We start from the raw sequence: 12,622 nt of genomic DNA on the forward strand, positions 1-12,622 counted from the left end.
GGTGGCAGCCATGGGGACAGCCCGGGTTTGGGGGGCTGGGGGTGTCTCCCCTTTTCCAAACTGGAGGTGCTGCCTAATGACAAAAGGAAAAAAGCCTTGCAACACTGCTGAAGCAGTAAGATAAAAAGCAACTCTTTAATGAAAGCTGCAAAATACGGTGCACAAATACGGCTCTGTGCACGCGTGAAAAATTATTTTCCCAATTTTTTCAAGGTTAATTAATTAATTAATGTATCTGGCCAGTACAGCCAATAGGAAATCAGTTACCCCAGTAACCCACCCTTGGGCCACCCTTTGGAGTTGCTCCCGGGGCTTCTTTGCCCTATTTTCTTGTTACATCTTTTAAGTTCTGGTGGAAAATAAAATGTCCTTATGAGAAATTCTCTCCTTAAGTATAAGATTAAACAGAATTTCAAGAATGTGATAGAAAAAGGGTAGCTTATTATGAGAAAGGGCAAGAAAAGCACTAGAAGGAATACACATATTAAAAATCTACAAGGCTGAAAATATATGAAAATATTTAAAAAAATCTTTAGGCATCAGTGGAGATGCTGGTGTGGGGGGAATGCCAGTACAGTGGGATGAGCTCCAGCAAACCCTTTGTTCCCAGGGGTTTGAGCTGGTGGAATCCAGGGATATTTTATGTAATGCTCAGGTTTTACTCTGTGTCTTCTGCTGTTTGTAGAGAGGGCATCTTTCTGGGCAGGAAAACAAATGTTTAAAGTTGACATTTAGGCTTAAAGACTATTTGTAATGGATCTGAATAAATGCCTTGAGTGTAAAAGTAGATTTCACAAAATCTAAACTTCTATTTTTCCCATTGGTTGGCTTTTAAATATTTTAAAATCTGCTTTTCTGTAGAAAATCCAATAATCTCCAGATTTTTTTTTTTCAAAATTCATGCTTATAAAGGAAAAAGATAGAATTACTGTTTTTTAAAATACATGTTCCACATCCAATAGAATAATATTTGCAGAATGTGCAATCCAGTCACAGTTATAAACACTCTGAGTAGGGCATGTATAGCTCATGCAAACTCAGTGTCACTTTTATGTTTAAATCAGTATGCACACCTGAGTGAATGTCTGTTGTTGTCATAACCATTCTTTGGCTATTATGAGGAAAATTTGTAAAAATATCCCTTTTTTCTCCCCCAAGAACTGCTGAAAGGAACATTTCCTGTAATTTTTATGCAGCAATGATTGTTAATAGTTATATTTTAATAGCTTTTTAGCAGCAGTGAATGGGACCATATAGTTCCATAGCTGTAGTCAAAACGAAATTGAAAACTAACAGTAAAAATAAAGAAAACATTGAAGATTACCATGGACTACAATTTAAAAACATCTGCTTTGCCCAGTGTCACCTGACACTCTCCGTCATTCCAGGGATGCTGGCTGTGTCTTGCAAAACAGAATCAGACCTGCCAGGAAGAAAAAGTTCCTTCTCTCAAGCAAAAGAGTCATTATCAGCTTTGGGCACAGATACAATTCAGCATTTAAAACTCAGTTTGCATGTTAATTTAATGTTGCTTTCAAGACATGTATCAAATAAAAATAAAGCATGCTGTCTTGCCCAGATGTGTTGAATAAATGAATGCTTTCTAAATTGTTAAGGAATTGGGGCTTATATCGGTGTTTTGTGGTGTAGGAGGCTTCTTGCATTACCAGGATTATTATTATTATTAAACAGTTATCCTGTTTGATCACAAATTCTTTTCAGATGCCCACTTGGATTTCCCTCTGAAACGCCAAGGTAGAAATTCCTGTCACAAATAACTGCATCTGCTGTGTAACACAAGGAGGATTTTATTATACTTTGCCACTGACAGCAGCCCTTTCTCCCTTGTGCTTTTGTCCTTTCAGAATCCAGTTTTTTGTTGGGAAACGCCCAGATTGTGGACTGGCCCGTAGTTTACAGTAATGACGGATTTTGCAAACTCTCTGGGTACCACCGAGCTGACGTCATGCAGAAGAGCAGCACCTGCAGGTATGCACATTGCCTTTTCTGCTGCCATTTGGTGCACTGGGAAACTTTTAATCTGCTGGGGAGAATGGTGAGGGTTTGGGAGAAAGGATTGAGGTGAGAAAGGCGTTGTTTTGTGCGTGTTGAAGTCTTAAAATGGGATTTAAATGAAACTGATACAGAATTTATACAGCTCACAACTTACACAGAACATGGTAAAGCACCTTGAAGTTTATCCTGGCTAGTATTGGTGAGAATATACTCTAGTTAACGATCCAGTAAAGAGAGGGGAGTTTTAGATGATATAGTTCAAAGCCATTTTTGCTAGATTGTTCTGAGTTCTGTTACATGTCAGGAGGCAGTGGCCTCTTTTGCAGCCCATGCTGGCCCCTATTATTAAGCATACACAGAGCCCAGTAATGCACAAAGTACATCTGTATTCCCCAGAGAGTGATTAGGCTGCTGATATATTTACTCTAAGCATTGCAGCTTTATGGCTTTTTTTCTTTTGTTGGTGGTCTCTCAGGAGCCAGCAGCTGTGATTTGTGGCTGGATGTGCATTTAAGCAGTGCCTGCTGCCTCCTTTAGAAAGGGATGCTTTTGGGGAAGGACTGGCTCCCTGGTGTGGGTGGAATGTGTGTGTGAGGGACAGGGGCAGGAAGAGATACAAGTTTGTGTAGGTTTTCCCTTTCTGCCTTCAGGGACTGACCAGTTCCAGGCATTGGGGACAGAGGATGGAATATCTGGAAGTGTTCAAGGCCAGGCTGGACAGAGCTTGGAGGATCCTGGTCTGGTGGAAGGTGTCCCTGCCCATGTCAGGGGATTTGGATCTTTAAAGTCCCTTTCAAGCCCAACCATTCTGTGATTCTGTGATCAGCAGTGATGATTTCTGGGAGATGATGCTGCCATACCCTGGTGATCAGTTGATGCTTCAGCTGGCAGGGGCAGGGTGGGCAGGGATCCTGTCCCTGGAAGGAGACAGCCACTGCTTCCTCCAGAGAGCAACACCTGCTGGTTATTGTAAACAAGGTGCCCTGACAAAGGCAGGAATGATGAATCTGACTCCATGTTCTCAGAAGACTAATTTATTACTTTATGATACTATAATATATAAAAGAATACTATACGATACTAAAGAATACAAAAAGGATACTTACTAAATGCTAAAAAGATAATAATGAAAACTTGTGTCTCTTTCCAAAGCCCTGACATAGCTTGGCCCTGATTGGCCAAAGAGTGAAAACAACTCACAGCAGAATCCAATGAAACAATCACCTGTGGGTAAACAATCTCTAAACAGATACTAACAATGTATATCTAGCCCCTAATCCAAGTTGGTTTTATTACTGATCGTGAGTGTGATAAAGGACAATTTATAAATATTGCAATGTTTGGTCAATTGGCTTCCGGCTATAAGTGCTTCAAAATCATCTTTCAGCCATACTTTTCTCCTGGTAGTGCACTGAGAATTCACTATATTCTCTTTCCCACCCCATCCCCTGCATTGGGACTGTTCATGTGCTGTGTAGGTGTGGCACTCATGGACATGGTTTAGTGATGGATGTGGCAATGTTGGGTTAACAATTAGATTTGATGATCTTGGAGGTCTTTCCCAACCTAAATAATTCTGTGGTTCTGTGATTTTAAATCTCAGGTGGTCTTGCCTGATACAGATCACAGGGAGAGGTGGATCAGCTGAAGGCACTGGAGGTGTGAGTGAGTTTTGTTCCAGCTCAGGCAGTGAGCTAGTCCTGTGACAGGCTGGTAATTCCTTTGAATTTGTACTTCTCTCATCTTTTTAATCAGCAACAGTATGCTCACTGGCAGGAAAATCACTTAGAAATCCCTCAGTATGGGTGCCAGTCTCCTTAGTTTCACAGGCACTATATAAAAAGCACATTGTACACAGGAGTCAGGCTATATTGGGTGATGGGAGTTGATATGTGTTCTTTCTGAGCTCACGTGGCACTCAAAACTGCATGTGTAGCTTGGGCTGATATATAGAATAATTGGTATAAGTGAGTGCTAAAATGCAGAGAATTTTTAGGTGGAAGAACTTTTCATCTGCTGTGCCAGGTGAAAATGAGCTGACAGCCCAGGAGGAACGGGGTTCATGGGACTGAGACACCTCTAACCTCCATTTAACCAAAAAAAGACCTGCTGGAGGTGTAAGTCAGCCAGCATCCAGGAAAATCACTGATTTGTGCCCAACTGTCCCCAGACATGACCATGTGTGTCTTCATGAAAGAATAAACAGTTGTAAAACACTGAAATGCAGTTTAATGTTGCAAGTTATTTCAGTATTTTCTAAATATTGCTGCTTATCAGCTAAGCTCTGTGATTTCCTCATGCCTTTGGAAGAGCAGGAATCCTTTAATGGACCTACCCTGGCATTTGGCACTTGGCATTCACTCCAGGCTTTGCTCTGCTTGCCTTTCCTTGCACATGAGATTTTCCCACTGGAACACTTGGTCAGAATCTCTGCCCTGCCTTGTTTTGATTTGCTGCCCTGACATGTGGGATTAAAAACCAGCCTGCAAGGGAAATCCTGGCTCTAGTGCAGCTAATGGCAAAATTCCCACTGTGCTCAAAGAAATGGGATTGTGTGTGGTGGGTACAGCTGGACTTGAAGAAGGGTGGATTTGGGGTGGCACCTCTGTGGCCTGAGTTTTGTGTGTCCTTGCAGTGCCAATGGTGTCTGCTCTTCACCTTACTAAATATGTACAGATGTGTGTATCTGTTTTTGCTGTTCCTCCTGGGCAGATGTTTGTCTCCTGTAATTGCTGCCCTGACTGCTTTTGGATGAAGAGAGCTGTAAATTTGGTGTACGGCTGGATGCCTTCAGTGCTTCACTTTTCCTCTGTCCTGGATAATTCCTTTCAAAGGAAGGAGGAATTTTTGCAGTTTGCTGCTGCCCTGCAAACCCAGACCTGCTCTGATGCTGCTGCTCTGCATCCTGGCAAAGGACAGAGCAGCACAATGTGAACCTTCAGACTTTGAGGCTTTTCTATGCCAAGAGATGCTTTAACAGGAAGGTGGGAGCCCAGGCGTCCTAAATGACAACTGGTCTGTTTTAGAGGTGGAGAAAATATCTAAGATTGTTCCTCTCTCTGTGTACTTCAGCAAGTCTTGCTTCTCTTTGATAAGTGTGTTTTCTGTGTAGTAAGAGTCCCAGTAGCAGAGTGGTTTTGATATTTATGTCTTGTACAGTTTGCACTCAAAACATTTGACAAGCACAAAATAACAAAAAAAAAAAAAAGGCAGAAAAAGACAGAGTGATTGACTAAAGAAGTAGGAGTCCCTCCATGTGTACAAAATAGGACAGACTAAATTAAATTAAACTTGTGATAAGCAAAAATCTTATATAACTCATGCAGTAAAAGGCTCTGAGGTTCCTTTGGTGCTGTTAAAAATTACCTTCTGAAAAATGTTTTTATTGTTCCAGAAGCCTTTAAAATGTCTCTTTATGTGTGAATATAATATGAGATTTGAGCATTACAGGTTTACTGCAACAATAAGCTGCTTGTAATTTAAAACATAAAGTTGATTGATCATGTTCTGCAGCACTAACTGGTATCGTCCACCTCTCATCATCAAGTAGGATTTGTCATTTTAACACTAATTAGTGATGACTTTCTGTATTATAAATGATGTAAAATCAAGCACTCAACAAATTCTTGCTATTTTTTCCTTCAGGACTATGAGAAACATTGTTTTAAGTCTCAAGAAAACAAAAAAGAGATGCATCAGAGCATTAAAAAAGGCATAGATTAAAAAAATAATTAAAAATATCAAACTCTTTTTGCTGTCCTCTCCTGTATAAATGTATAAAAGGTTATCAGGTGAAATGGGGAAAGGCAGGTATGATGGCAGGTCATTTGAAAAGCAGCAGTAGGCTGTGTTCTGCATGTCCTCGAGACACCTGTGCTTGTTAATGACAATCAGGACATTACTGAGGCCTCGTGCCTGGCTAAAACCATTTCCTGCTGTCAGCTCCTCTGGTGGCACCTCGTTTGCTGTCCCAAAGGTGACACCATCCCAGCACCGCCACCTTCACCACACAGCCATGCTCCCAAGTGCCACATCCTCGTGTGTTCTGAGCACTTCCAGGGTTGGTGATCCCACAGCGTTCCTGGGCAGCCTGCTCCAGTGGCTGAGCACCCTTTCAGTGATGTTTTTCCCAATGCCCCATCTAATCAATGCCTGTGCTGTGTTAGCAGTGAAGAGGCAGCTGTAGTGACACTCATGTTGCAGCCACTCTGATGCCTCCATCACCCAGACCGGGTGTTGAATTTGCTGTATTTGACAAAGGCAGGAATGATGAATCTGACTCTGTGTTCTCAGAAGGCCAATTTATTACTTTATAATACTGTATTATATTAAAGAATACTTTACTATACTAAAGGATACAGGAAAGATACTTATTAAAATGCTAAAAAAGATAATAATGAAAACTCGTGACTCTCTGCAGAGTCCCGACACAGCTTGGCCCTGATTGGCCAAAGAGTCAAAACAACTCACAGCAGAACCCAATGAAACAATCACCTGTGGGGAAACAATCTCCAAACACATTCCACATGAGCAAAACACGGGAGAAGCAAATGAGATAAGAATTGTTTTCCTTTTCTCTGAGGCTTCTTAGCTTCCCAGGAGAAAAACCCTGGGTGAAGGGATTTTTTCGGAGAATGTGAATGCTACTACCAGGCACCACCCTGTTGTGGGAGCAGCTCCATTGCTTCCCTGGGCTGGCTGTGAAGGGAAAAGATTCATGGTCTGGCCTTCATTGAGTACTTTAATGCTTGCTGAGCCTCTAACCACTGTGTTGTTTTATTGTTTCTTTCAGAGCACTAGACATAAAATAAATGTTCATTGAACCTTTGGAGGTCTGTTGATCAATAAGAGAAGCTGCACTGAAACCACAGATGCACTGATAGCTTTTCCCTTTCATATTCTCAGGGTTTTCTGTTTCTGTTTCAGCTGAGGCTCAAACTGTTTGTGAACTACGAGAAGGGGTGGGGGGAGGAAATAAAGTCTGATCAATTAAAATTATATTCATCCAAGTGTCTGGAAGCTTTTATCTGATGTTCCATTTTCTTTCAGGCCTGTAATTGGGAATTAGCACAGGGCAGCCTTCACTTATTTTTAATCCATGGGAGAATGACAATAAAAGCCTGGCTGTTTCCTTACAAAGGCTGTCAAAAGCAAGGTCAGGGGGTTGGGTTTGCTTACACCAGCTGGAGGTCTGACCTGGAAAAGAATGCAAAGATGAGATGCTTAAGTGGCAAGAAATAGCAGAGTTAAAATTACATTTTTACATTCTCAGCCTGGAGAGGGATGAGTCTCCAAAAACTTTCTAGTATTTTCCACTGAACTATTAAAGAAATGCAGTATACAGTAAGGAAAATGAGGATGGATTTGGTTGTCTGATCGTAGTGGGGACATAGCTACACACTGCAGTCATTGCTCCTCACTGTTTAAATCCTACCTCCATTTGGATTGGTATTTAGTAAAAGAATTCAAATTATCTCATTGTCCCAGATGCATCTTGACAAGATTAGACTTGCATCCATTGGTTCAGCCAACAGCCTTTACCTGTAGTAGCTTACATCCCTCCTCTGGAAGGATTTTCAGGAGGATTGAACAAAATTTGGGAGATTTTAGAGGTTTTGGTCAATTTTTTCTGTTTTGACAGGAATACTGCCATGGCCTGCAGCTGTGGTGATAATGGTTTCATAAGCTGTCAGCTTTTTCTAACCTTATATCCTCAAAGATATACTCAGTAAAGCACTTAATGAGGCATTATGTTGGATTTATTTGCAGTAAGGAGGTGGTCATGGTTACTTGCTATAGGTGTCCTTGTGACACTCTAAATATTTAAATGGGGTGTAAATCATAATTAAACCTTGGTAAATGACAGTTCATAGCATCTTTAATGCTTTTGCTATTTAGGGTGATTGTAACAATGTTGTTGCTTGTCTAGAAAAAAAGAGAATGTTTTTCTTTTTTCAGTTTTATGTATGGTGAACTGACAGACAAGAAGACCATTGAAAAAGTCAGACAGACTTTCGACAACTATGAGTCAAACTGCTTTGAAATTCTCCTCTACAAGAAAAACAGTATGTATATATTTGTGTGTGGTGCTGGGAGTGGTAAAGCATATTGAAAGCATGCAATAGACTGAAAGAAATTTTTATTTTGACATATGGGTAAATTTGGGGCAAGATTTGGAAAAGAAATAGGCATTTTGGTTGCCACAGCTCAGGAAGAGATCTCTCTTTTTAGGCCAAGCATTCAGATTGCCAAGAATAGTAGTTGTTCCCTGCTGTCTCTAGTCTGACTCCTTCTTTCAAAAATATATTTAGTTTTGAGGATTGTTTCCTTGAAGGGAAACTGACTGGGCTAAGTGAAAAGAAATGCTGAATGAGGCTCCCCCACATCCCTCAGGAAACTCCCCCAGGTCTCCACAAGTGAGAAGCCAGGCCCTGGTTGTGGAGTGGCTGCTCCTGGTGCTGTTGAGATGCCTCTGTGTGTGTAAACCAACATGTGCCAGCTCTGGGGAGAGCATTAAGCTGGCACATAGCCCAGGGATTAGTTAGAAAACCAGGGACTTGGTGGCTCAATGAGATTCAGGGCCTCTGTTCCTTCTTTTTGGTGGCATTGGGTTTGCAGGAAGTTGCCAGAACTGGAGATTTTCTTCATTTTTTCTTAACCATGAGCCATTCCAGCCACATTTTCTGTCCTGGGCAGCACTGGCTTGTTGATTTAGAGCACATTCTGAGCACAGCCCATGCTGTTGTGTGGCCTCCTGCTGGACTCGTGCATGGTGGACAGATCTGCTGAGCTGGTGGTTGTGCAGCCTCCTTCCCTAGCACAGGCCATCTTCCAAGATAGAAAGCCAAAACTGTGATTAAAGGTGCTCCAAAAAAACTGGTTCTTCTGTCTGCACAGAGTTAGTCCAGGTGACAGGGTTGGTGGCCAAGAGCAGCCCAAGACCAATCCTGATGGAGATGTTCTCCTCAGTCTGGCTTTCAGTACAGGGTACAGAGACTGTGGGGCTGGGGATCTTTTCCCATGGTTCACCTGCCTGGAGCCCAGAATCTGAGGCCATGCTTCCCCTGGGTGGCCTTTGATGCTGACATGGGATTGCCAGAGCTTTGCCTTTTATGCTGACATGGGATTACCAGAGCTTTTCCCTCCATGCTGTGGCTGAGGGAAGTGAATGCTGTGCCTCAGGAAAGAGCTCCCTGTGCCTGACTGCCCCATTTCACTGCAAACTCACCCAAACCTTTCATGACATTGAAGGGAGCGTCCTGGACACCTCCTCTTATGCTTTACCTCTGTTTTCCCTTTTTAGACTCAGTCTTCCTGTGTGGGCACAAGCAGGAAATGCTTGTAGAGTTCTCAGTTCTGCCTGCATCAAGGCATTTTAGCCAACATGTTAATTAAAGGGAGAAGCCAGAGCAGCTCTGAAGTCCAGCTGTTCCTGCAGGTGCCCAGGGGAGCCCTCCAAATGACCTCTTTTTGGTTCCTAAGCATATGGATGTGTCTGTTCCACAGATCTTCTGCTTCTCTTCCTGTTTCCTGTGCATTCCAGGTCACCTGGATGCCCCCTCACGTCAGGGGAATCTCCTGGGACAGGCTCATGTTGGGTATCTTTGCCAGTGGTGGTGCCCAGCACTGCCATGCCCTGTGTCCATGGGATTTCCAAAGTGGATCCCAGAGACCCTGTGCTCGCTCCAACCCTGGCTTCTCTTAGTAAATGCTGCTCTTAGCTCTTGCTCTAGAATGGACCTGCATTATATGCCTTTCTATTTTATTTATGTATAAGAAGAGAAAAGTCTTCTTTTGGTGACTTTCCTGTAACAAGGCAGATGCTTTTTGCTTTGGGTTGTGGATTGTCTGCTGGAGCTTGATGATGTTGCAGAGATTTATTGAGCTGCAGTTGCCTTAATAAAATCTTCACCTTTGCCCAGATCTCTGAGCCTACACTTTCCATAAATTATGCAGGATTACAGAAGGACTTTATGGAAAATTACTCAGTATTTCTCTCTGGGCTTGAGTCACTTCCCATCCATAACATCTGTTGTCAGCTTTCTTCTCCATCACCCAGAGCCCAGAACCTCAACCCCTCACTGATGCTAACAGGCTCACTCTGGGCTCCAGCTCAGCAGCTGCTGTGCTCAGGGTTTCCTTCCATTTGTTATTCTCTGAGCCTTGTGGAAGATGGTCCTTAGGAAGAAACTGCCTGCTAATCCCCCAGGCTGGAAATTGGAGCAGAGAAGGAAATAAAGATTAGTTATCTCTTGGTATGAATGTACTTCTGCAGAGTGTAGGTGTGGAAAAGCTTGTGTTTATCACCTACACGAGGCTTGCAGTGCCTTCAGAGAACCCTCCCACCCACATTTTTAAACTGAAGGTCCAGGTGTGTATTTTTGATAATGTGGCACAATGTGTTATTTTTTTGGTGGTTTTTTTGCTTGTTTGTTTTTTTTTTTGTTTGTTTGTTTTTTTTCCTTTACCCATTCCCTTTTGCTTCTGGCAGAGGGAGATTTTGAGGTTTTCAGGTTATTTTCCCATCCTTCTCTGCTGTGTTAGAGGTGATCCTTAAAGGATGATGTTCTCTGGCAGCATCTGTTTGACTGCTGCCTTCAACACTCCCTTGGTGTGTTCTAACCCAGCTTATAGCTTCCAGCTTCAAGACTTGAAAGCTTGCTACAACCCTCTTCTGCTTTGCTGCATTCCCTTATTATATAGTCCTTACCTCTGCCCACACAACTATTCACCAACCACATTAGGACTGCCTACATATATATATATATATATATATATATATATATATATATATGTATGCATATGCATGCCTCTCTATATGCATATCTATATGGTAATACTCAGGAAACTTCTTTACCTGCTTTTTGCTTTTTCTCATTTTGCTGCTTCTACAGCAGTAGCCACCTTGCCTCTGTCTTTGATTTTTGTCAGCACCCTTGTGCAGGGTGTTTTGCCTACTTGCTTTCATCTCCAAGGGTACCAATGGATTCCCAGGTATAAGTGCAAATTACTTCTCCAGAAAGCTGCAGCACTCTGTTTTAGTAGTTATGAAAAGTCTTTTGTCTTGGGTTAGCAACTGGGAATTAAGATAATCAAGTAATCAGCATAATAGCTTTGGAATTGTCACAAAAAAGCAGTCCCACATCTCTCCCACTTCTCCAGTTTACTGGCAGTGAGTTACTGGTTTAATCTGGGTTGAATTTCAATAAACCCTTGTGGGTTTTAACCTTCCCCACAGTAATCCTAGCCCAAATGGTTTTCTCTGCCCTCTGGGACCTGTGCTGCAGCTCCTGGCACAGCTCCCAGACCTGGTGCATCAGAGGAGATTTGGGGGGGCCAGCAGTGCCCATGGGGGATAACAGTGGGCAAGAGGCTTGTGTCAATGTGTCAGCTCTCAGGCAGCTCAGGAGAAAAGCCATTCTGTCAACTGGCTGAAAGCACATCAAATCCCAGAGGTAATTATCTGGCTGTGAAGGCATTTAGGGTGCAGCGCGCGTAGGTGCTCGTTTGGGAGGGACACGGAGCTCTGCTGGATGGAGAACATCTGACATTCCCAGCCCTGCAGGGGAACAGGGTTTTCTAAGAAAATTGCTCCAGTGTTGTAGGATTTCACCCCTTGTGGAGCACACCTGCATGTATGTAGGGCACTGCCATGCGTGTGTTAGCCTGGAAGCTTCAGCTCCTGAGCACCTGCAGGAGCCCTCTGCAAATACAGGGGATTTACCAAAAGCCAAGCTGGCCACTCCAAAACCAAGGGCTCTTTTTGGCTGTTTATTTGGTGGGTGGTGGGACTTGAAAAACACTTGGTTTCATTTCAGAAGTTAAGTAGAGATAACTGTGCTGGGAGAGTGCTGCACTGGGCAGGGCAGTGAGGAGGTGGAGGTGTGACCTGAAACACAAAAAAAGAAATCAAATCTGATTTGTCCTGGTAGGACATTGAGAGTCCAACTCAGATCCTCTTAAATAATGTAGTCATATAAAATTTGGAGCAATTCACAGTATATTCCATCATTTTTGGATTTGATAGCTCCATGTTATGTAGAGAGGGAATCAAAGATGCCATTCACCTGGTTTTTTTCTCACCTTTCTACATTTCAAACCTCAGTTTGTGCAACATGCTGGGAAAAAACAAGAGCAAGAGGGGAAGAACAATGTGTTTTATTTCAGAATAAATTTTTATATAGCCTTCTGTCTCTGTTTATCATCTAGTTAGGTTATTGAAGCTGTAAAAATGGGAATATGTTTTCCTTGGAGGAAGTAAAACTAAAAACTCTTGAAGATGTGGAAATATTGAGATACACAGCTAAACTACATGTGTGTGTTAATAATGTGTAAATGTTGTGGGTTGGGGGTAGTTTGTGCTACACCCCATTCCAATGTCACTTTTTTCTCTGTTCCAGGAACCCCAGTTTGGTTCTACATGCAAATTGCACCTATAAGAAATGAACATGAAAAAGTGGTTTTGTTCTTGTGCACTTTTAAGGATATCACTTTATTCAAGCAACCGATCGAAGATGATTCAACAAAAGGTAAACATGAAATACATTATTATATTTTGTGAAGGATAGAAGTAAATGCTTGAGCTCAGACCTGTCCCAGGGATGTG

At 42.4% G+C, this 12,622-nt stretch overlaps 1 protein-coding gene across 1 annotated transcript in view; it reads left to right on the plus strand.

The window, feature by feature from the left end:
* KCNH5 (potassium voltage-gated channel subfamily H member 5) overlaps positions 1-12,622 on the plus strand; it is a 151,429-nt gene that overhangs the window by 11,580 nt on the left and 127,227 nt on the right. The window contains exons 2-4 of the mRNA XM_058807226.1: positions 1,866-1,989; positions 7,975-8,081; positions 12,417-12,545. Coding sequence (XP_058663209.1) covers positions 1,866-1,989; positions 7,975-8,081; positions 12,417-12,545 — 360 coding nt within the window. The remainder of the gene's footprint in view (positions 1-1,865; positions 1,990-7,974; positions 8,082-12,416; positions 12,546-12,622) is intronic.

The sequence above is a fragment of the Ammospiza caudacuta genome, chromosome 6, assembly GCF_027887145.1.
Source record: "Ammospiza caudacuta isolate bAmmCau1 chromosome 6, bAmmCau1.pri, whole genome shotgun sequence".
Classification (NCBI taxonomy): Eukaryota; Metazoa; Chordata; class Aves; order Passeriformes; family Passerellidae; genus Ammospiza; species Ammospiza caudacuta.